The sequence below is a fragment of the Penicillium concentricum genome (genome assembly GCF_028827145.1).
Source record: "Penicillium concentricum strain IBT 3081 chromosome Unknown utg000006l_segment0_segment0, whole genome shotgun sequence".
In the NCBI taxonomy this organism is placed as follows: domain Eukaryota; kingdom Fungi; phylum Ascomycota; class Eurotiomycetes; order Eurotiales; family Aspergillaceae; genus Penicillium; species Penicillium concentricum.
In genome coordinates this window covers 1296420-1321192 of record NW_026622759.1, presented here as the reverse complement: position 1 = coordinate 1321192, position 24773 = coordinate 1296420, and the positions used below count along the sequence as shown (strand labels likewise).

General features: G+C 43.2%; 4 protein-coding genes across 4 annotated transcripts; 1 reads left to right on the top strand and 3 right to left on the bottom strand.

Annotated features, from left to right (window-relative positions):
- Positions 1-483: 483 nt before the first annotated feature.
- On the bottom strand, positions 484-6381 carry N7517_010675 (ankyrin repeat domain-containing protein; the record flags this gene model as incomplete). Its single annotated transcript, XM_056728398.1, has 1 exon — positions 484-6381. One exon carries the CDS (start codon positions 6379-6381, stop codon positions 484-486), a length of 5898 nt encoding a protein of 1965 aa, XP_056574213.1.
- A 1267-nt stretch (positions 6382-7648) lies between these two features.
- Positions 7649-10308, bottom strand: N7517_010674 (uncharacterized protein; the record flags this gene model as incomplete). The annotated part of the gene is made up of 4 exons (XM_056728397.1): positions 7649-8103; positions 8220-8439; positions 8497-8958; positions 9769-10308. The coding sequence occupies 4 exons, from the start codon at positions 10306-10308 to the stop codon at positions 7649-7651; spliced, it is 1677 nt and encodes a 558-aa protein (XP_056574212.1).
- Positions 10309-19853: 9545 nt separating this feature from the next.
- N7517_010673 (uncharacterized protein) lies at positions 19854-21445 on the top strand (the record flags this gene model as incomplete). The annotated part of the gene is made up of 4 exons (XM_056728396.1): positions 19854-20350; positions 20419-20644; positions 20696-20958; positions 21019-21445. The coding sequence occupies 4 exons, from the start codon at positions 19854-19856 to the stop codon at positions 21443-21445; spliced, it is 1413 nt and encodes a 470-aa protein (XP_056574211.1).
- Positions 21446-22770: 1325 nt separating this feature from the next.
- N7517_010672 (uncharacterized protein) lies at positions 22771-23865 on the bottom strand (the record flags this gene model as incomplete). Its single annotated transcript, XM_056728395.1, has 1 exon — positions 22771-23865. The coding sequence occupies one exon, from the start codon at positions 23863-23865 to the stop codon at positions 22771-22773; it is 1095 nt and encodes a 364-aa protein (XP_056574210.1).
- Positions 23866-24773: the final 908 nt, after the last annotated feature.

The window sequence follows — 24773 nt, the reverse complement described above, 5'->3', positions numbered from 1 at the left end:
ACTATGTGCCTAATGCGGGCTAGCGCACAGCCGAGAGATTGAAATGTGGAGAGAAGGCCCGTGCACGCTAGCCCCGATTAGCCAGGCCGGCTGAGAAAAGCAGAAAGGTGCCTTACATTTCAGGCACAAGATTCACTCTTGCCAGTGGTCATGTTCATGCTCAGTCCTTTTTTGTGTAAAGTAACGAACATAGCATTTTGTATAAAATTCAGGCTTTTTTTAGGATTTTTGAGAGTTCAAACCTAGCCAGTTCTGTCAGTACCTGTCATCAGTGCTTCTAACGCGGTACATGCGGTGTCTTCGGTGGATACAGCACTATCGACGGGTGCAGTACCAAACACAAAAGTACTATTTTACGCTGAATTATAAGACAGAGTTCTGTGGAAACAAGATAGAGGTATCAAAAGGGTCATTTCCAAGGTTCTTCGGCGTAGTGTAGGAATAGGCTAAGAGGTGTGGCCACATGCTAGTTGTTTTCAACGACTAATCTTCTCTTGCAAAGAGGGCCAAAATTTCTGATCTGTCATGGACTGCTGAGAAATCCAGTGGCGTGTGTCCCTCATTGTTCTCTTTCCACGGATCAAGCCCCAATTCCACCAACATGGAAAAGAGCTTCTCAATATGGTCCCATTCATCACACTCACCATCATCTCGACGTGCAATGGCATGGAGAAGAGTTTCCCCATTGTAATCAATCTTGTGGATGTCGTGCTCGGCAAACATCTTTTGACAGTCCTCGGGGTTAAAGGGGGAGGGCCCGCGGTCGATGAAATCCCCAAATTGATATTTGTTGGCGTCGACAAAGTAGAAGATTGGTGTTCTGCCCTTATTGTCCCGCAGTTCAGGGTCACACCCAGCCTCCAAGAATTGTTGATAAAGCCCAGAAGTTAGGCTGAAATAATCTTTTCCATAATACTGATGGATCTCCTCCTCTCGATCCTCATTGCTGGCATTCATGAGGGGCACGGCTAGGAAGTGAAGTGCTCCTCGGCCATTTGGATGCACATCGAGGGGGTTTGCGCCAGCATCCAGCAGGGCCTTGATTATTGCGAAGTACTTAGGAGAGCTCACTCCGCACCACTTTGCAAGCTCTTCCAATACATTGCATAAGGGTGTCCCGCCGGCAGAGTTTCGTGGCGAGATATCGACGCCATGATTCAAAAGTTCTTTCACGGCTCTCTCATTCCCAACATGGGCAGCATGATGCAATGCAGTTGAGTTCGCATCGTCAACGAGATCCGGACGAGCGCCTGCCTGAAGCAACTCTGCAACCTTGGTGCGCCAATCCTCTCTGCACATACAAGCTCTTATGAGAGGTGTTCTGCCTTGAGCGTCAAGAGTGTTGATATCAATCCCCATTGCTAACATGGGCCCCACAACTCCACCCTTTTCACAAACCTCATGCAACACAGAAGACTGCCCATTCTTCATTGAAGCATGTGGATCAGAACCATGTTTCACGAGAATTTCAACACTCCTTTGGCATTTGTACTGGCCGGCAGCCAAAAATAGGGGCCGAGTTGAATCTGTGCCATTCGGGTCGACACCCGACTCCAGAAGGAACTCAAGAGCTTCCGGGTCGGTGCCATTGGGACACAGCGTGACAGAAAGTAGATCTGTACCTCTCGATAGATCAGCTCCGTGGTCAACAAGCATTTTCAGAATGTTGACGTCTCTTTTGGCCTCCAAGGCAATTTTCAATTCATTAGGATCAGCCCCGTTTTGTAGAAGAATTTCGAGTACCTGAGCGCCCCAAATATTCCACTTCTCAGACCTTCGGCGGCTGTCTTTGGATGTTCCAAAGTTGAGGCAGATATACAGGGGAGGTGAATGAACTCCAAGGTTGGGGTCAGCACCCGCACCCAGGAGGATTGAAAGTGCTCGAGGGTACCACCATGCCTCGTGCTGTGCTAAATGGTTCACTGATGCGGCAAAAATTGATTCATCTTCAACGGCGGCCAGTTCGTTGACAAGGACCTTCACCATCTGAGTGTTGCAAGATCGCTGGCGAGTCGCAGATTCCAAAAGCCGACTTCCCATGCAAGCAAGGTCTTCCACATAAGGAATCATGCGGCCCATCATGGATGCCAGGCCCCAACTTGCAATGTGAGACATCAAGGACTCCCCATCGGGTCCCGAAATCTTGAGATTATTGGTACGCAAAATATCTTCAACTAGGCGTGCGTCGCCTGTTGACACAATCTTTTTCAACAAAAGGGTCCAGGCCTCAGTTGTTCGGGTTGTAAGAGCCTGCTTGCGGATGAAGGCCAACGGAGAGTGATATGGCGTAGTTGAGAGTTTGCTGTCGCACTGAGCCATAGTTTGCAGTTCTTCGAAGACAGGAAAACACCCCAGAGTGGCAGCCACATCTGACACCGTGTGACCGTTGCTGTCTATCGTCGATGGGTCTCCCCCAGCAGAAATAAGTAGGGCAACAACTTGACGTATGTCCCTGAAAGTCTGGTCAGGAAGTTGCGGTTGGGAAACCGCGTCCCAATCGTTAGAAACGATTGAAACGGACTCGTCTTGCTTTGCGTTGGCAGTCTTTTTACACAGAAACTCCGCAGTTGCATGCAGGGGTGTTTGGCCGTCTTCATTCTGGATTTGAGGGTCTGCGCCAGCATCAAGCAAGAATTGAACGGATTCCTGACAGCCCGCTCGACAGGCCTCGTGCAATGGGGATCGCCCGCTAGAGCACAACTCGTTCACTGACCATTGGCTCTTCTTATAGCTCTCAAGAATCAGACCCACGATGTTGCTTTGCCCTGCTTCAGCGGCGAGGTGCAGAGGTGTGCGCTTCTTGTAATCCTCAGCTCGAATATTAGCGCCATTTTGAATCAAGATGAAGGCGTAGATATCTGATCCAGAAGATGCAAAATGCAAAGGCGTGCGTCCGTCATTATCGCGAGCGTTGATATCGAGCCCCTTGGAAGACTCAAGGAGAAAGTCCAGCACCTGGCCTCTCTCTTCCTTCTTCTTGAGTTCTCCCACTTTGTTGCTGGCTGCCAGATGCAATACAGTTTGACCTTCGCAATTTGTCGAATGATAAGAGAGCCCGAGATCAGCGAGTCCCTTGGCGCGGGGCTCTAGCGCTTTCCACGCTTCAAAGCAGTTACTCACACCAACAAGCTCGTGAAGAATGGTGTTTCCCACATGATTAGTTGCATGAATGCTCGCGCCAGATTCGATCAATTTTTGGATGAAAGACCAAGAGCTTTCAGGATGCATCCTGAAGGAATCACGGTCTGCCTTGAAGGCGTAATGCAATGCTAACGTCTGTTTAATACTGATGTTGCAAGCATATTGATTGCTGATTTGCTCACCTGTTCCCCCTTCATTATCCACGGCTTTCGCATCGCCACCCAAACGCAAGATCTCATCGACGAGAGAAAAACAAAAGAAACCTTGGTGGTTCAATGTAGTAAGAAGAGCCGTTCGCCCCAAAAGGTCTCGATCTTCCAACATTGCTCCATTTTTGACAAACTCTTGAAGAATCTCAATACTGTGCGACTGTCGAGCAAATTCGTTGCCTTGTCGAAACAAGAATTCAAGGAGGGGTGTTCTACCAGCATTGTTCCGAGCATGCAAGTCTCCAAAGGAACACCAAGTCTTGATCCATGGGGTTATATCCTTCTTGTTTGCATTAGAGATTCGTGAACGAAAGCTGTAATGAAAAGCTGTGTTTCCGTTGTGACTGTTTTGTGAGAAATCCGCTTTCATATCGTGCCACAGAGAGAGCTCGATGCGATCTAAACACGGAGCCATGAACATGAGGGGTGTCATACCATCTGAGTTCCTCGCAGAGTTGATATCAGCCCCGCCTTTCACTAGAGCCTCTGCTATCTTTGAAGTAAGTTGGGTGGAGTAGAGTGGCGAATATCCTTGAGAGTCAAGCAAAGCAGCATTTGCGCCACGATAGAGAAGAGTGGTGACAAAATCGAGGGACTCTGAGCCGTGATTTGAAGTGGGAAACTCCGGCCAGTAAAAGAGAGGTGTGCGCCCTCGATGATCTGTTGCGTCAATGTCACAGCCTGAACTCAAGAGCAGGTCCAGTGTCTCAATCCACGTAGACCTTTGAGGCCCATTCCAGACATGAGGGAGGTTTCCAGTGGCTAGCCCGTGTAAAGGGGAGTAGCTTGGCCATACTTTGTCTTGATCATCCTTTTCCAAGTTATATGGCGGCTCGCGGGGGTACTTGAGATTCATGGACCTCAAGTTGATATCTGCTCCGTGCTCCAAAAAAGGTTTGACTGTTTCATAGTCCCGTTGCATAGCGGCTAGATATAAAGGCGTATTTCCATTGAGGTCGCGGCGGTTGATCGTTAGCCTAATTTCCTCATTTTCCAGCAAAACAGCCACCACTTGTGATTTCCCAGCCCTAGAGGCAAGATGAAGGAAGCCATCGCACAGGTATGATGAATCGTGATGATTCATCAGCTCCTGGGCGGCTTCCACATGTCCATCGTAGCATGCAAATTCAAACGGCGTGGTCAATTTACGTGATCCCTCATAGCTCACGTAGTTACCCAGGATGTCAGATTCAAATCTCTCCATCGATCTATGTGGACCCAGAGGAATAGTCTTGAGTTCAACTCCTCCATCTATCAGTGCGCGCAAGGACTTGGGGTGATTCAACTTGGTTGCATAAAGCACCAGGTCTTTCTGACGACCCATGTCAGGTTTTGCCCCATGCTCCAGCAGTAAAGTGATGACCTGAGCGTGATTTCTCTCCACAGCAGACTCAATTGGCGCAGTATTATTGAAGTCAACGGAGTCAGGACTCACTCCTTTGCGGATGAGGTATCTGACGAAGGCAGGAATTCCACAATATGCAGCATTGTGTAGGGATGTTCCTCTCTTAGGTACATGGCGGTCAAAGAATGGCCACAATACCTTCCAAGCCTCGTAGCTGTGAGTTCCATCTGTGCAGAACTCGTCGAGGAAAGGTAGCAGCTCACCATCGAATTCGACTGCTTTGGATGCATGAAGGGGCCATTCCACAACTGCATAGCGGAGGAAGTAGAACCGCAGTGCGAATTCTCTATTGGACCACTCATCGTCTTCACTGGGCCGCTTCGGCTTGGTGTCAAACTCATCTAGACAACCATTGGAAAGATAGTTGATGCATATCCTGGTTATCATTCCGTGTACTGTAGGAGCATGGAATCCAGAAAATTCGCGCTCGTTGTTGGACATTTGCGTATGGGTCACATCTCGATCGAGAACGAATTCAGTCAGTGAATGGTGGATAATTTGAATTACCCCATCTTCACAAATCTCTAAAAGAGGGCCACATGTTGTTCGAATAGCAAGTTTTGCGTCTTGGTCTTCGCTGAGTCCACCACGGTCGAGAAGAGAATCAACCATGACAGCTAATTCAAGGAGGCGCATCGGCCGGGCAGAATGGGTGATCCATTGGAGAATAAACTGTTGGAATGCAGTCGAGGTTCCCGAGCGAGCGGCGTGGTCACGAAGAAGCTCTGTATACATGTCCCCAAGACCGTCTGGGAGGGTCTTGATGTTGACTAACATGGACTCCGGGTGCAGTAACAGCTGGTCCAACATGAGTCTGGAATAGAGAAACAGGCCTTGTCCCCTATCGCAAATTGCTTGTTTAACTTCCTGGATCTTCTCTTGGGGAAGATCTAGATGGGCATCTCTCAATCGCTGTGTGATGTAAACAGCAATATCGCGATCCACATTGCGACGATCGAGACGTAGATCAACCAAAGAGGTACCCTTCAAATGCTTCTCCACATGTGGAACCTGGCGACTGGTAAGAATCAATTTGATTGAACCGGAAGATGGGCGGCCTAGATCGAGAAGATCTTGGAAGAATTGATCATTCCCTTGTTCCATTTCATCCAGTGCATCAACCACACAGTGGACCTTTCCGATGGATCCCATAGCGGTCGCCATGCATTTCCACAATTTCTCATATGGCACCGATTCAACGGATGAGTGCTGCGTCTGTAATTGACTCAGCTGTGACTGGAGCCAAGGGGAATACTCCAGCATCTCATGACAAAAATCCTGCATCAGCGACCGAGGGGATCGATTTGCCTGGATGATCTCGCGAAAGAAGAAAAACAAAACAGGACCATCTTTTATCCGTCGAAAGCGACTGATGAAGCTCGCCGCAACGACTGACTTTCCACAGCCAGGAATGCCTCGGATCCAGAGATTTCCAACTTTGGGTTGACTCCATTGGCAGTATTGGTCTGTTTCCAATATCCATTCGCCGGTTCCCGCGGCATGAGAGTTGAGATGCTTTTTATACTCGCTGGCTGGAGTATCTGAGTCTGTGGGGCTCAGCCACGCTTTGACTTTCTGGAGAGACTCTGCTGACAAAGGCGCAATTCGTTCTTCGTCTTTTAGCATGTTAGCTGGGTATACCACGAGACGGTTTGTTGGTTATTACCTTCAGCAGCCATTTTACCCCTCGGGATGTCAGAAAGTGATGTTGTTTGAAAGAAATGAAAAAAAATTCAGACGCTAGTCCTCTGTAGTATTAAAAGGTTTTTTTTATCTTTCTCGGATATTTAGGATAGCCATTTATTAAATATCAAAATATTTTAATTAGATTCAAATATTTTATGTACTAATAATGACATTTTCTATCAAGTTGGCAAAACGCATATAAAAAATAGTAATTTATTCTGCTATATTAGTAGATTATACGTCCATTTTAGGTGACTTTATACATGTATAGGCACTTAGGTAATGCCTATCATGGGCGGGCCTATAGGCCTTAGGCCTTTTGGACGGGCCCCCCAAGAGTCAAAAGGCCCAAGGCCTACCGTGGATGGGCCTTAGGCCCCTCCTAGGGGCCCATGGACGGGCGATGTCGCAGTCTAGCACCTCGTAGCACCATATCGCAGCACCAAAATTACCTTGGTGCGGCGGGACTTGTGAAGGCCTAAAGACTAGGGTGGAAAATTCGTGTTATAGGAAACGATAAAGTCGAGGTCGTCTTAAAGCGTAGGTAACAAGGATAGGAGGATAGGAGGTATAAAGACACCGGAGAGGAGGGAAGGCGAAGTATCTTATAGGCGCTTGAATAGACCGGGCGAAAATAGAGGGGACTTAAATTCAGCTAAAAGGGAGCCATTTTCGGCGTCGTTTTAGTCGTTGTGAGTAATTTAGCAGATAGAATATTATAGCCTAATAGTAGGTTATAATATTTTATAGAGGAAGTAATATCTTATATAATATGATTATATAAGATATAGCATTGAAGGTTATACTTATCCTAAATAGGAGATAAAGATTAGAGTGCGCCAAAAACCGCAAAACCGCAAAACCAAACCGCCCCAAACCGCAAATGGTTTGGTTTTTGGGGCCAGTTTCAGAAACCATTGCGGTTTTTGGTTTTCGAGGCCCAAACCGCAATGGTTCTTGGGGCCCCAATGGTTTGGCAAACAATGCAAACTGGGTGGGTCCTTGTCAGTGTATAATTTATGCGGGTTTTCTCTGTTTCTTAGGGTATTTGACTTCGAAGATATGATATATGTGAAATAAGTGCTTTAGGCTTAGGCACTTGATTTCTGACCGCGGTCAGAAATATAGGGTTCTCTTATTATAGTACTAGCTTTTTGACCGCGGTCAGAAATTAGTGTAATGATTGAATTCGCTATCCTGTTGATCGCTAATAATACTGGTATAGATCCTCGTCATGTCTGATCCGTTTCCGAGCTCTTACAGAAGCACGTATCTGAGTGCTTTTATCTTTATTAGAAGGAAGGGGAGGGTCAGTATCATGATCGATCATAACCTGTATATCCTCCCTACCTTGCACCTCTTCCTCTTCCTGGGTTTGCTCTTCCTCAGTATCACTAATCGGATCGACGTTCACTGTATTAGTTGTGATTTCCTTCTCCTCCTTTGCCGCTTCGATCTCGTCGCGAGTAAAGAATTCCTGTAGGAATACTGCCTGTTCCTCCTCGATCTCGAATTTTGAAGTACAAAGAAACATCATTAACTCCTGGATAGTTGTTGCACTTAATCTTCCACGGCGATAGTGACAGATATCTCGGGCAGTATTAAAAAGTCGTTCAACACCAGCACCAGTCGCAGGGACTGAAAGCATATCTCGTGCAAGGGCTGCAAGAGTTAGGAAACGATAGGCATTCTCCCTCTAAAACACTAAAGGCGCTATATCTATAGTAGCTTGTGGGATAATTAATATCATATAAAGCAAAGTAATTAAGGATACATACCACTATCAAGATATTGCGAAAGCTCATCGCCTGCTACAGCAGAGCGGGGACGCTTTGGCTTTACCATCGAGTCTAGGCGCGATATTCCTCCCCCTAACGAAAGAGATAGAGGAGACGTCGGTTGCTGGGCAAGACGTTCTTTATAAACAGCCAAATGCTCTTCAAGAGACTTTCTGTATATCGTACGCCAACGATCATCCCAATCATCTGTTTGGAAGAACTAGAATTTGTTCGCTGGAGCTAGCATTGTAGTGATTGCATAAAGATGCCCTCGTACGTTATCTGTCTCAGAGTAGTACTCATCAAGCTTCTTTCGCGCAGCTTGTAACGCCTGAAGCATCTGTCGCTTCCAGGTAGTCTTCTTCCGCGTAAGCTGGGTGATTGATAGCTCTAGGTGCTCAAACAGCTTGTTATAAATCAGAAATACATGATGTGTAGTGGCATCCCGGGTTTTTGAAAGTTCAACTGTGAAATCAAAGAAGGGCTGGGTAATGAAGAGAAGGTAGTCAACCTGGCGCCATTCTTCGTCCTCGAGTACTATATCAGGCCGCTTATACTCATCACAAAATGGCTGGAAAAACGATCGTAAGCGTTTTGCACGTCGAAGCATTAGAAACGTAGAATTCCAGCGTGTCTTAACGTCTTGAAGAGGCATAAGCTTTGTTGTTTCGCCTTGTAGATTGTAGAAGGTTTCCCGTCGTTGGGGACTTGCATTCACATAGATCGCAAGGTTTCGAATCTAGATATCGTAGTTAGTATAATATAAAAACTCTAGATTGTATAAATATATACCTTCGATAGTGTATTGGCAATATTTTGCTTAGTTGCATTCATACGCGCTGACTGGGATCGCTGCTCTGTCCACCGTGTCTCCGTTGATTCATTGAGCGGGCAAGCCTTAATATACCCAAGAAGCTCATTAAGGCTCAGCTAAATCACATGGGCAAGACAAGGGACCCTAATAAGGGTAGTGTCTTCTGATATTGCTTGTTGTAGTGTATCAACCAATGTCTGGTTATTTGATGCATTGTCAGTCGTGATTGCGAAGACCCGATCTTCGATCTTATGTCGCAAAAGTATATCGAGGAGTACAGAACTTAGGTTCACACCAGAGTGTGATCCGTAAAGGGGTTCAAAGCCGAGAAGAACCTCACGGTATTGCCAGTCCTTATCGATAAAATAGCCAGTTATAGCCATAAATGCCTATGTGAAAGGCGAGGTCCAGCAATCAAGAGCAATTGATATTTTTGTATCTTCTGGGAGCATTCTTAGAATTCTTTCCTGTTGTTGTTGTACGGAGGATTGTAGCCGGCGTCGTATAGTCTTTGCTGAAGGGATATCCGGGACCCTCGGTGCAGATTGGGCTATCTGGATTAAGCGATGAAACTTAGGATGCTCGATCAGCCGAAAGGGAAGACGCGCGACCGTAAGAAATGTAAGAAGCTCTTGTTCCCATATCTCTTGACTGAATTCATTGGCGATCGGCGTATTCTAGTTATAGTCTAGGAATTAGACTAGAACTAATTATAATAATAGACGAGAAACATACCTTGAGCTGTAAAAATCGAGTGATATCTGTCCCTTGACCTTGGGTAGCTTTTATACACCCTGCGCTAGAAAGGTGGCCTTTCATAGTTGAGGTTCCTTGACGCTGTTTCTTCCCATCTTTTGTCTCACGGACAAAGTTTGGGTGCTCAAGAATCTGTCCACAGCGCTTGCACATAACCTTTGCAGTACCATCAGAGCTATGGGCGACCTGGTGAAATGTGTCCCAGGTACTAGACTGATGTTTCGCGTCCCAGGATATATGTTGTTTCTTACCGAAGCCTGTCTCTAGCCACCAACTTACCCAGTCGTTATGGAGCATTTCGTCATAGAGAAAATAGACCTTCTTACGACCAGGGCCAACACGTGTGAATGTTGAAGGGATTGATGGAGGTAGGGACGGTCGGAGGAAGTCCGTTTCGAATAAAGGTAATGTTTCCTGACTCTCAGATAGATCAGATATAAAAGGATGATTGTGAGTATAATTGTCGAAATCACTATCGTAGATCGATGAGGAGAAGGCAGATTGCTGGGTTTGAGACATGATGAGTATGAAAACACAACTACTAATGGTAAATACTAAGAGGGAAGGGTCAGACTTACATAAATTATACAGATTCTAACTAACTATATAGACGCGACTGACAGGACAACAAAGGATTCCTAAATAAGTGGATATATCGCGATTTAATTAGTATACTAAGCCGCTAATTGGATAACAGTAGCTTACTATATGGGTCAAAACCGCAAGAAACCATCAAGAAACCGCAAAAAACCAATAAAAACCGTAAGAAACCATTAAAAAACCGCAAGAAACCGCAAGAAACTTTAAATCATTTTTCCGCCGAAAGCTACCTCGAAAATTGAGCCTAAGGCAGCAGCTATATCAAAGTCTCAACTAAATAACTAAGTGACTTTAAACTAATTTTACAGTCTATAAACTAAGGAGTTATTATTGAAATAGGATAATATTTATAAAAAGGATAATTCGTAATTGATTAATATAAGTTATAATATTATAATACCTTTATTTAAAAAGTTGTAGGGAAACTGTAGTGATCAGGGAAAGATATATATTAAACTGTTATATTGAATATATATTTCCGCGATAAAATATAGAAGAACATCTAAGACCCAACAATTTCTCCTTTTTATTATCCATATAATAGGCTGATACTAGTACTAGTTAAGGCTTAGGCTCTACCCACGTAGTATATTTCTGACCGAGGTTAGAAACAAATGCTACCGCCCACGCGGATATAAAGTATAGTTGTGACCAATACAAGGTTAAATAACAGTAATATATTAGCATGAGTCACCCAGTTTATGTATGCCAAGACCTCAATTTTATACAAAAATGGTTTTTGTTGGGGCCCCATTGGGGAACCGCAGTGGTTTGTGGTTTGGTTGCGGTTTGGGTGGTTGGAAACCGCAACCACTGCGGTTTGGTTTTTGGGGGCAAACCTTGCCCCCAATTGCGGTTTTTGGCGCACTCTAATAAAGATATATGTATATGGATGAGAATATATTAAGAAGTATATTATTATTCTATTAGAGAGTAGACTGTCACCCTTTTTATAGACATTTTAGGAGGCAAATATAAGATAATATAAGATATCATATTATCTCACGATTTATGGCGATTTAGAAGTGAATCATAATATAGTTTACCACTATTAGTATATCCTTAGATATAGTAATAGTTACCAGTAATTTATATATGATATCCTTCACACCATTATACTCTACTATAATATACTATTATACCAAGAATGATTCACTTCTAAATCGCCATAAATCGTGAGATAATATGATATCTTATATTATCTTATATTTGCCTCCTAAAATGTCTATAAAAAGGGTGACAGTCTACTCTCTAATAGAATAATAATATACTTCTTAATATATTCTCATCCATATACATATATCTTTATCTCCTATTTAGGATAAGTATAACCTTCAATGCTATATCTTATATAATCATATTATATAAGATATTACTTCCTCTATAAAATATTATAACCTACTATTAGGCTATAATATTCTATCTGCTAAATTACTCACACTCGCGATATTCTCTCTATTCCTATAATAGGCGCTGGAGTTAAACGTCTTTTTAACTTAGTACGGGATATTGTTACGGACCTACCCGTCACCAATCAACGGGGCCCCACCGGGCACATAGATAGGCCATCAAGAGCCAACCAATAATTTAGTCAGTAGATCACGTGTAGGCGAGTAGGCCACAAGAGAAACCTAGCTAGAGGGCAGCCGTTTCCGGTAGCGCCTAGGTAAATAGCAATTCTACTCGATAATAACTACGAATACCTAGACCGTCTGATCACGTGACCGTGACCCCCGAATCTACTCCTAGGGAGTATATAGAGGGAGTCACTAGTGACTCTAACGGCGACTCCTAGGGAGTCACTAAGGGAGTAGGGAACGAAGGATATATAAGGACACTCGTTTATATACTTAGTTTAGTTCTTCGTCTTTAATCCTATATTATTACTTATATTTACCTTTAGAACTACTATAACTTTCTTACTTAATTATAACTCGATAACACTCACGAGTAGACTAATACTACGGTATAGATCTACTCGGCGCTCTCACTAGCATCGTTCCCCGATCTCTTAATAGGACTTAGGCTAGCGTAAGACCTAATAGGTAATAGCTTAGTTACGATAGACCGTTAACGTTAGATACCTAAGGAGTATTAAGGTAAGTATACCTAGGACCTATCTAACCTAACTATGACTAGTTAGTAGTGCGTAATATATTAAAGACCGTCTTAAATCAAGTTTTAAGTTATAAATCAATATATCATCCGGTAAGACACCCGTGGTTAAAGCACCGACTAGACGGGAGTAGGATAATTAGGAAGACGCCTAAGAAGCGAAAACCTAGGAACTTTAACAATAGGTTAAAGCTTTACTAAAGTAACTAGCGGAGTAGAAGAAGTATAACGCTTAGGTAGAAGACTACCTAGTATAGATATATACCTAAGTCACTACTTCCGCACTAGCTAGTGCTATCTAAGGGCCGACGCTACCTAAGGCTAAGTACTTCGAGGGAAACCGAACCAAGCTTCGCGGATTCCTCACTTAGATAGATATACATATTAATATAAACAAAGTCAAGCTTCTATCCGAAGTAAGTAGGGTGATTTTTATATTAACCTACCTACGCGGATAAGTATAGAACTAGCTCGAACCATATATTAGGGACTACTACGAGAAAGCACCGGAAGATTAGTTAAGCACGACCACCGATATCTTTAATAGCTATAGTAGTTTCCGATAATACCTAGAACGAATATTCGGAGATATCGACGTAACTAGAACGGCTAAACGTAAGCTATAGAAAATCAGATAATAGACTAGCGCGTTAGTCTACGCCTCCGAGTTTTAACAAATTATATCCTATCTAGACCTACCCGACCGGGCGTATATTCCGTACTTCGAGGTAGGACTTAAGCTAGATATTAAGGATAAGCTAGCACAAATCGATAGGCTAGAAACCCTAGACTAACTTATCGCGATCGTAGTTAAGATCGATAACTATATTAACGAGCGACGGTATAAACGCCGAGAAATAGACTAGTGGAAAAAGGGCAAGAGTTATAGATTTAACCGATTCGGTTATAGGCGCCGCGATAGGGTACCACGCGACCCTAATCTATATAGCCCGAAGCTAATAGAGTTAGACGCCACTTAGGACGAGTAAAAAGAGCGTCGATAGAAGAATCTCTACTTTATATACGGAAAACTAGGACACCGCGTATTCGAATATAAGTAGAAGAAACCGTACGAGAAACGGTAGTATATATAAGTAACACGTAAAGAGTTACGTACGACTCGAGAATCTAGAAGAAATCACCTAAGGACGGAGTCCTTAGAAGATCTCTTAGTAAGATAGGAAAACCTAAGCCTAGAAGAGATAATAGCGGGCAACCTATATATTAAAGGGTTAGCCGACGAGCCGTATAGCGATTACCTAGAAATCGATTAGGATAATATAGAAAGTTAAGGATAGACCTAGTATATTTCCTAGGAGCTAAACTACTCCTCGGAATAGTCTAGCGATTCCTAGGAATAGGAAGTGGGGCTCCTAGGAACACTAACTACGTTCCCCGGAACCACTAGTGGTCTAGGAATAATACGTACGTTCCTAGGAGAGGACTAAGTGATCCCCGAGACACTATAAGGAAGTCTAATATACTATTAAAAGGATAAAGAAGCTAATAATAAGCTTATAGGGCACCTCGAAGGAAAGATATAGCCTAGTAGACTAGACTAGCACCTTATTAACGCTATTAAGGAAGGCGACGACCTAGTAGGATGCCCCTACGAAGATTCCACTTACGCGTGCAAAGGATACGCACGATACCCGGGACACGGTAAGATAGCTAGTGTTATATACTATAATAAGATATATACCACCCACGGGTCCGGTAAGTTAGATTTAGGCATCGAGCTAAGACCACTACGGTGGATAAAGAAGCCACAATAGAAGTAAGAATATCAGGGAATTTAGTACAACGGACGCTAGATATACGATCACTAGGATCGACCGATAATATATCTAGTAGTAACACTATTAGGGACCTATATTAAGTTATATATAATCCTACCGATAGGTAAAGCATAGACTCTTATCGACTCGGGAGCCACTAACAATTTCATAAACCTAGGATTCTAGGAAACCCGATAGGTTACCACTAAACCACTACCACACGTAATTCTAGTTACAGGACTCGATAGAGAAGTACTCTCCGGAGGAGTTAGTAAGGAAACTATCACCCTACTAATATCTATCTACGGATATCTAGAATTAATAAAATTTAATATCCTAAAAACGGGAGACTACGATATCGTCTTAGGCGTTCTATAGCTTAGGAAGTATAACCCGAACATCGATTAGTAATCGGGATAAATCACCTTCGATAGGTATAGGTGTATAGAATAGTACGACGAGTATAAGATACGTCGGAAGAAGTCTGCTCTAGGAAATCGAGGTAGTAACCACTAGTCTAGGAGTAAGCGGACTAGGGTATCGGTTATAGGCGCGGCCCCGGACACGATAGAACAATCACTAGATATATCCGACTAAGAACTAGCGGAATACGTAATAATTAAATAAGAAAAGCTATACGTAGTCAGCGATAAACCTAGGATTCCGGATAAATACCTAGAGTTCTAGGATATATTTACGGCACCGGCCGATAGAGTATTACCTAAGCATAGACCCTTTAACTATAAGATTAACACGATAGAAGGTACTAAACCTACTTTTAAACCTATCTATTAGTTATCTTAGAAGGAGTCGGAAACACTTAAAGAATATATCGACGAGAACCTATAGAAAGGTTATATCCGAGCCTCGAAATCATTAGCCGGATACCCAATTATCTTCGTACTAAAGAAGGATAGGAACCTTAGGCTTTGCGTAGACTATCGATATCTAAATTCGATTACTATTAAAGATCGGCACCCACTACCTTTGATTCACGAAATATAGGATAGGATCGGAGGAGCGAAGTACTTTTCGAAGTATAACATTACTAATACGTACTATCGCATTAGGATTAAGCTAGGCTATAAGTAGAAAACGGTATTTAGAACTAAGTTCGGACACTACGAATATAAGGTTATACCTTTCGGCCTTACTAACGCACTAGCAATATTCTAACGCTTTATCTTTAAAGCGATTAAGGAATACTTAGACATCTTCGTTATCGCCTATCTAGACGATATCCTAGTTTTCTCGAAAACACTCGAAGAATATATTAAATATAATAAGCTCGTACTATAGAAATTAAGAGAAGTAGAAGTCACCCTTAAACTTAAGAAATACGAATTCCACGTCTAGGAAACCACGTTCCTAGGATATTATATTAGCCCGGATAGACTCGGGATAGAGGAAGATAAGGTTAAGAGTATTATAGAATAGCTAATACCTAAGACAATAAAAGAAGTATAATAGTTTCTTAGTCTCGCTAATTACTATCGAAAGATTATCGACGGATACGCTAAGGTAGCGTTAGGACTCTATCGACTCACTAAGAAAGATTAAAAGTTCGAATAGGATAAGGTAGCAGAAGTATTATTCTAATAACTTAAGTAGCTCTTTAGATAAGGAACGATTATGGCTACGTTTAGCTACGACGAACTAATTATTATAGAAATAGACGCTTTAGACTACGCTCTAGGAGTAAGACTAACGCAACTAGGAATAGATAGGAAGTACCGACTAGTCGCGTTTTAGTCGAGAAAAATAATCCTAGTAGAACTTAACTACGATATATACGATAAGGAACTACTAGCTATAGTGTTAGTATTCTAAGTCTAGAGAGTATATCTAGAAGGAGTAAAATATATAGTGATAGTTAAGTCCGATCATAAGAACCTTACGTTCTTTATAATAACTAAAGTTCTTACACGATAATAAGCGCGATAGGCTAAGACCTTAGTATAATACAATTTTAGAATCGAACACTATAAGGGAATAGAAAATAGCTAAGTAGACGCGTTAAGTAGATAACTAGACTACGAACTAGGCACTAAAGTAGCGGAACTAGTAGTCTTAAGACAAAACTTAGATAGCACTATTTCGTACAATAAACAGCTATTAGCCGCGATAGTGGAACTAAAGGACGATGATTTCCTATAATAAATCAGAGACGTAATAGAAGAAGACATAATCAACTAACTCGTCGAGAAAGGTGGTAAGCTCACTAAGGACGAGACTAGACTATTCTATATATATAGATTAATCTATGTTCTAGCTAAGCTAAGAAACGAAGTCATTAAACGACACTACGACGATATTATATATAGATATCTAGGGGTAGAAAAGACGATCGAACACATTTCGCGAAATTACTATTTTCTAAATATATAGCGAAAGGTCCGATTCTATATTAGAGTATACGATACGTGCTAATAAAATAAACTAGCACGACACGTACTATATAGAGAATTATAGTTATCGGAGACACTAAGTAAGCTATAGGAATAGATTACGATAGACTTTATTATAAAGCTACTAATCTCCGAAGGACACGATATAATCATAGTTATAGTCGATAGGCTCACTAAATACGCCTATATAATTCCGACTACCGAAACTATTAATGCCGGATAAATAGTAAACATTATACTACGATAGATGGTCGCGAACCACGGAATACCAAGTAAAATCACATTAGATAGAGATAAGTTGTTTATATCGAATATATAGTAGTTATTTACGGATTAAATAGGTATTAAGCTTAGACTCTCTATAGTATACTATCTATAAACTAATAGATAGATAGAAAGAGTAAACTAGATATTAAAATAGTACCTACGACACTACGTGAACTACTAGTAAGACGACTAGGTAGGACTATTGCTAACGGCATAGCTAGTATACAATAATATAGCACACTTAATAACTAACGAGATACTATTCTTTACGAATTACGGGTATAACCTAGTGGTATACGGAGAACCACTTAATAGAACCACTATAGTAGAATTAGTAAGGCTAAAAGCTAGCGGACTAAAGAAGTTATATATATAACTAGCTAGAGATATTGACTTTATTAACCTACGTATAAAAAAATACTACGATAACCACTATAGAGAGGGACCTAACCTAAAAGAGGGGGAAAAGGTTTACCTATTACGCCGCAATATCAAAACTAAGCGACCTAGCAATAAATTAGACCACCTACGATTAGGACCGTTTAAAATTAAAGAAAAATTAGGACTAGTTAGTTATCGCTTAAAGCTACCGGAAAGTATATAGAAACTCTATATAGTGTTTTATATCTCGTTACTCGAACCCGTACTAGAAAACGCCGAACTTATAATAAATATAGAACTCGAGGACACCGAAGATAAATATAAGGTCGAACGAATCCTATCGGATAGATAGCATAATAATTAGTAACAACTTTTAGTAAAGTGGAAAGGATACCCTACCTTAGAAAATATATAGGAACCTATCGCGAACCTAAGGGGCTACTACCAACTAGTCTAGGATTATTACGTAGAGGCGAAGTAGACTCCTAAATAGCGGAAGTCAAGGAAGAATCGCCGATAAGGAAGGATAAATCCACCCCCTCTAAGACTAAAGGGGATAGGGGACTAAACATCTAAGTTAGAGTAGGATTCTCTAACGTGGCGGTAAGAATCTGAGTATCGTGTGCGTTAGCGAGACGATCTAGCTTAGCAAGGTCCTTAGCTCCGAGAGGATCTTTAGTATCTAACTACTCTATTACCACCGAGTTATAATTTAATATCTAACTACCACGATCCTTTAGAAACTATTATTGTTTCTAAAGGCGAAGTATCTTTAATATCGTTTAATTTATTTATTAAGAGTACTTAAGCTATTATTTTTAGGCTTACTCTAACTCTAACGCTACCTTTTTACGATCGCGCTCGAGCGATTCCCACTCACGATTATTATAAAAACGCTTTACGCACTTACGCCTACGATAAGTGCACTCTATATAATTCTAACTCTTCGAGTCTATAATATAGTCGATAAAATTGTTAGAATAGTGTTTATAAGGGGTGTCGATAATTAAACCTACGGTAAGAATAGTATTATATTAACGCAATCTATTTTTCTTACGCACCTCGTTAGAAATAGGTATAGCGAGGGGATAATATCGAAAAATAAGAAAATAGAAAAAATAACTAGTATCACTTACCTAAGGGGCGGTCGTTAGCTTTAAATGGCTTCGAGGACGAAACCCTAGGAGAGGGGGAGATAATATTATAGACCTACCCGTCACTAATCAACGGGGCCCTACCGGGTATATAGATAGGCTATTAAGAGCTAACCAATAATTTAGTTAGTAGATCACGTATAGGCGAGTAGGCTATAAGAGAAACCTAGCTAGAGGGCAGCCGTTTCCGGTAGCGCCTAGGTAAATAGCAATTCTACCCGATAAGGATACGTCCTTAGATTTAATATAAGAAGTAGACGAATAGAGAGAGGCTAAGCTTACCACTAATATACCTAAACTAATTAGCGATAGTGAGGATTCCGAGGATAATAATCCTATTAGACTAATCGAGCACGAGTTAATAATAGAGAGTTAGCTTCCTCGTCCTTCTATAGTGCTAAGTACGCGGAAGCGATAGAGAAGTGAGCTAGTCGATAGCGAAGATAAGAGTAGTCCTTATCTCCCTTATTATAGAGATAAGGGTAGCACTTAAAAGCGCCCTAGTTTAAGAGAAGTAAGGAAGCGTAGTAAACCTAATAATAATTAATTTATATCGTATTAGTGTGAATATATAACTATAATAAATGCCTAAGTTATTATGTAAAGGCTTCTAAGGCTTATTTCTAACCCCGGTTAAAAAAGTGACAATGTGTTAAGTTATTGTATAAAGGCTTCTATAGTTCATTTTTCTAACCGAGGTTAGAAAATTGATAGTAGTATTAAGTCATTATACCTATAATCGAATTACTCAAAAATATAGAGAAAAAATGCACAAATAATGTAGGTCACGAGGTTAAGAAATTCTGCTTACTAAAAAGGCCTATAGGCGCCTACGACGCCTAAGGCCCGTGGGCCCTAAGGGTAGGGCCCGTCTATAGGCCTCTCTATAGGGCCCATTTCCCGCTTATATAAGGCCCGTGGGCAATGCCTACCCGCCCGTCCATGGGCGATGTCGCAGTCTAGGAGCACATTACCCTGTCTCCACCATATATTCGACCTTAGTTTCTGACACATAATATTAATTATAAAACATGTAGGATCAATGAATCCTCCGGTATGCCGGTCTTCATACACCGTCAAATCCATCTAGCCCCAGGAACAATCCATCCTCCACTATAATAATGCCGTTCAGCCAGACCGATCCACGCTCAGACGGAGATAGCCGCGTTCGTGCCCGAACTATAAGGCACTCAAGCCTCTTCACCCCAGGCACCCATGAACGACCAGAAAAGGTTTAGTGGTGGGAAGCTAATTGTATGATCTTGCTTCTTCCTCCCCTCGACTCTTCTCTTTCTTCTTACCTGATTCTTCTCATCCCGCTCGAATCTTCATTCAAATCTGGCTATGTATCATCGATCAAAATGCAGACAGCCGGTCAAGTTCTTGCAAGTCCTTTGCCCCTCATACGACAAGCCCGTGGCACGAGCCACCCGTCAGTCTCCACCGTCTCCACCGAGTGGCTAGACCAAAGGTTTATCCACCAGTGGACCACATTCGACCAGGAGATACAATCAGCCCTCTCATCGCTGGACCTTAACTTCCAGATTGCCCACATCGACTCTCCTAGCGGCGAGGTATACCTGTTCGGAAATGAAATCGGCTTATCTGGTCGGTTCGTCAACAATGTCTGCGAGCCAGTTGCCAAGATTCTTGTGCACGCCTCACAGCCGGCAATGGTGATGGGAGATATTCAAGCCTTTGAAGCTCCAACATCGGACGTTATCCCATATATATCTATAGGTGTGACTCTCTTCAGCAACGACTCCCAAGCACAGGTCAAGATAGTCGGCGGAGTCAAGACCTACTGGACTGTCGCGCTCGATCGATTTTCTCCGTCCGACCCCGTGATTCTTCTGCAGTATTTACCCCATCTTGGTATATGCAGTTTATCCTAGCGTCATACTACTATCACTCACATATTTATAGGTCAACTCGTGGCGCAGATGAGGAAATTCGGGTTGCGCTACGGCTTTCTGTCAACATACCGGGGACAGTATTCGTCAAGCGGACAGCTGACTTCGCCTTCTGTGTCTCCCCACCGGTTCGAGACCAGGATACGAATTTGTCTGTTCGGCAGTGTTTTGCGGGGTTCTGTATCCTTGCTGAACAGGGCCATGACTACATCGAGTGTTCAGACTTCAGGGCAGAGCGAGTAAGTTATATTCAAAGGGTGTTAGCAAATTACCGCTAACATGAATGTCAGCTTCGAGGTCAAAATGGTCTACAGGCTTCTCTCCACCCTTCTGGGCTCAGAGACCATACCACTGAAGGTAGTCTAGTGACCGGGCTGAACATGAACGTTACCCCGAATACAATCATTCTCAGCCACCAGGGAGGAGCGCTTTCTATCTTAAACGTGTCCCGGAGGATTTCACCCCCTAGCCAGACAGATAAGGCTCTCTTCGAGGTTGAACACCAAGGGACACGCCATATCGTGAAGTGCTGGAGTCCCAGACAGGATCGGGCGTAAGTACATTTCCGATTGCTATTATCCTGGTCCTTATCTCACCATGTGTATTCGTCTAGGTCGAATGCGGAATGTGCTGTCTATGAGCGTCTGTCAGACTCACGACCTAGGGGTTACGGTGTCTTCGCGAACATGATACTTGCTGGGAACATAATGTGCTCAAGTTTATTCCCTCACGGAAGGGCGCTTGTCCTCCCCTACAAGGATGGACAGACGCTCGCCCATGTCTGGAGCGAGCTTAGCAACCGCGAGCGAACCCACGTCCGTGAGGAATGTGAGAAGGCTATCCGCATTCTTCGGTCTCTGTCAATCCACGTGCCCGATGCTGGAAAGCACAACGTTCTATATCAAAGGGAGACAGGAGCCGTGACCATGTTAGACTTCGAAACTGCTATGGAATGTCCCCAGTCAGAACATATACCTTATGTCGAGCTGCTGTCGCTGTTTGGGGACCCTATGATGCGTGGAGACACGAGTGGTGGGTAGTCATATCATATCATTCTGGTACCACGCTTGCTTTTACTTATGTATTATTATCCATGATTACCTTCGAACTCCTCAAGTCTTCCAAGTTCGAGATAGCTTTTTGAAATATACATAATGCGGTCCAGCCTGCACAGGCGAGCCAAGGTGGAACTTGCAACCACAGGACGCCGCAGCATCAGTCGCTTAGTATAGCTCAGGAATAAACTACAAGATCGAAACTATATACTCAGAGACAGGGTAATTTACCCAGAATATCATATGACAATTGGTACCTCGGATACCATACAAAGGTCCACGGGTGCATATTACAGTTAGTCATCTATGTCCGCACAGATTGTGAAAAGAGCGGGTTTTGTCATTTTAGTTAGAGTCTTCAATATCTATCATTTTTACCGTACATTGTTCGTACCACAGATTTCTATCAACATTCAACGGTGGTCACCCACCCAACTACTATCTCACCGGCGTACGGCAGTATTTGACAATGCGGTTTCTGCCATGCAGAAACTTAGTAATCAGCACTAATGGAACCATGCCGACGATTATCGATGGCTTTGCGTACTGGCAATCGGGTGTTGCATGAAGCTTTGACAAATTGAACGCTATGAGCAACATTGGAATACCTTTCATCTCCGATTCCAGTGATTCTGCCCCGGTGACCCATCTCAATTAAAGTATAACAGTAGACCATCTGCTCCCGTGAGCATAACTTCAGCCCCCGAGTGTTCAATTTCCTCCTGACACAAGTAAAGACAAGCCTGCTGGATCCTAGCAGAAACCTGTCATTGAACTCGACGTCAACCGAGCTCGGGTTCGGGCTCCTGATTTCGCAAGTGACAGTCAGAAGAGCAAGGCTGTCTGAACCCCCTACTCGATTTAGCCTAAAGGCAGGCAAGCAAGCAGCTAAGAGACAAGACAATCGCCATTGGAATCATGTATTTCGACGATTGTATCTAAGACGGACAATACATACACTGCCTAGCCATGTACTTTACGTATCGCTCAATTGAAATATGTGCAGTATCCTTGTTGCTGATTGTTTCTATTGGTGTATTGCGGCCAACGGTGGATCAAACACCCCTGGATAGTATACATTAGATTGGGACCACCTCACAAATACCACGGTCACAAATACCACGGCTAGAACAATAAATATTCACCCAACTGATCTCATTGCTTCAGGTGCCTATCTGACGACTATTCTTACACCACTGAACTAGTTCATCAAACAATAAACGAATTGCGCGACACAGCTTCTGTTCGAAAAAAAGGTTGTATTCCTATACCGAATGGGATTTGCAAAATCTATTCTGCTTAAAGCCCTCTCACCTCGCCCCGCCCCCTTCCTCATTTTGTTCTAGTTCCAACAAGCCAAGGAGTAAGTCATCATCCTTCCATTTCTTGAGAGCCTTGCTCTTCCATGCCTCCCACTCCTCGTCTTCAAGGTTGAAGGCCCGCCGGAGTCCTGCGAAGATATGCGGAAATGTCTGTATATCTAGAAAGGAGCTCTCAAGCCCAAGAGCGAAGAAAAATCTCTGGGCCTTTCTGCCCTTAACGACACAGATGGCAAGATCTTCACGACCCCTTTCGCGAAGGATGGCAGCTAGCCGCAATTCATCCGCGGTTAGCTCATTAAAGCCGCTGTAGAACTCAGCCACCGGCCACATCATACACGGGGAACAGAAGGCCTCCACCTTGGAGACAGTTTGCGTCCATTCCCAGTCTATGACACCCACAATATCAAAACAGTCATTAACCAGAATATGGTCACCCTTATCGTCCGGGTGCTTGAGAAAGAACTGGTCGCTTAGTGGGGCGTCTTTAAAGAGAGCGCCAACAATATCTTGGCGAAATCGATGGACGAGGTAAGTGTCTAGTGGATAATAGGGGTCAATCTCGCCGCTAGCTATCATTGCGAGGTAGGACTCCAGGATAGCCTGAGAGCCCTCGAGCGAGGAAGAGAATGGACCGAGTGGCCCCTTTCCTATCCGGAACGTCGATTGATGTGCGAGACCTTGAAGGTTTATAACATCTCCAGCCGTGGAGACAAGTGATCCCATTGCTTCGAAAGGATGTCTATCAATCTCAAGGGAAATGTTAACCAACTGCTGCATAACCTTCTCTTTCTGCTGGGGAGTCGCCGCCTGCCAATCCAGAGACTTTCCGTCTAGTTTTTCCATTAGAATATAGTTAACTCCAAGTGGGTTTCCTAGATCGGATTCGCATGCCCAATCAAAAATTTTAGGCGTGGGAATGCAAGTATACCGCTGAAGGTAAGTCATAGTGGCAGCTTCGCTTCGAAGTATCCAATCACGGACTTCCCGCGGCGGTGATGCGGTTCTTACGAGGCGAAAACGTGCGAGCCACTTGACATTATCATCGAAGGTGATCTCGGCGTGGCAGTTCTGGTTTCCCATCATGGCAGATAAGCTCTTGCGAGACAAGTCAACTGTACACGAGATGCCTTCTCTGAGAGTCGACGCACGAAAACATAACTTAGAACAATCTATTCGAAGGCATAGCTCGTCTATATGACGAGCCTCTGTAGCTGCATATTGAGCAGAGTAGGATTCCCAGTTTCCCTATTAGATGAGCATGAGCATTTGTATTATGGCTGATATTTAAGCAGGTGTATCATAGACCTCTGGTGTTGGACATTTGTGCCACGGCTCGCGGCGGTGCGTGCGACAGAAGTGTCTATCACACAGCAAGCAATCCCCCGCTCTCTGCGCGGCTGGTTTCTTACAACTCTCCCATTCGCATGACCAGTGAGGCATTGTGGAAAGTTGGTCTATTAAGATGCCCTACCGGAAAGCTCCGGAGTGGCAATGGACGAATCTTGTGATCAAGGTGCTAAAGTGAGCGAGATGGAGGAGCATAAAGACAGCGAGTCCGCGTTTTGTTCATGTTCCTTACAGCCAGGCGGTGCGGGAAAATGGAAAGTCCGAGAGTTTCACCTGAAGGTTTAAAATAGTCTCCATAACGAGTGGGGACGTTAAAGTGGATCCATTTTACGTGCCAATCGGGTGCAGTTTTAAATAATTGGTTGGCCAGGTATGTGATATAAAGTTATCGAAAGGTTGGAACACAGGTGAGGTGTACGGGCGACTAAGTGTGCCATCTGTTTGTAACTCTCTCATTGGATAATATTGCCAGTAATTTAGTCATCCCCCTTCTCAATTTATAAGGTTGGCCCGAAGGAGTATACATTCTAAGGAGGAATAAGAGATAAATCTAGCTATTCTCGAATCGATGATACTAAATTTGTCCGACATGATAGCTTTCTTGGCTAACACCTAGTAGCGCAGTAAAACTTGATTCCCGTTAG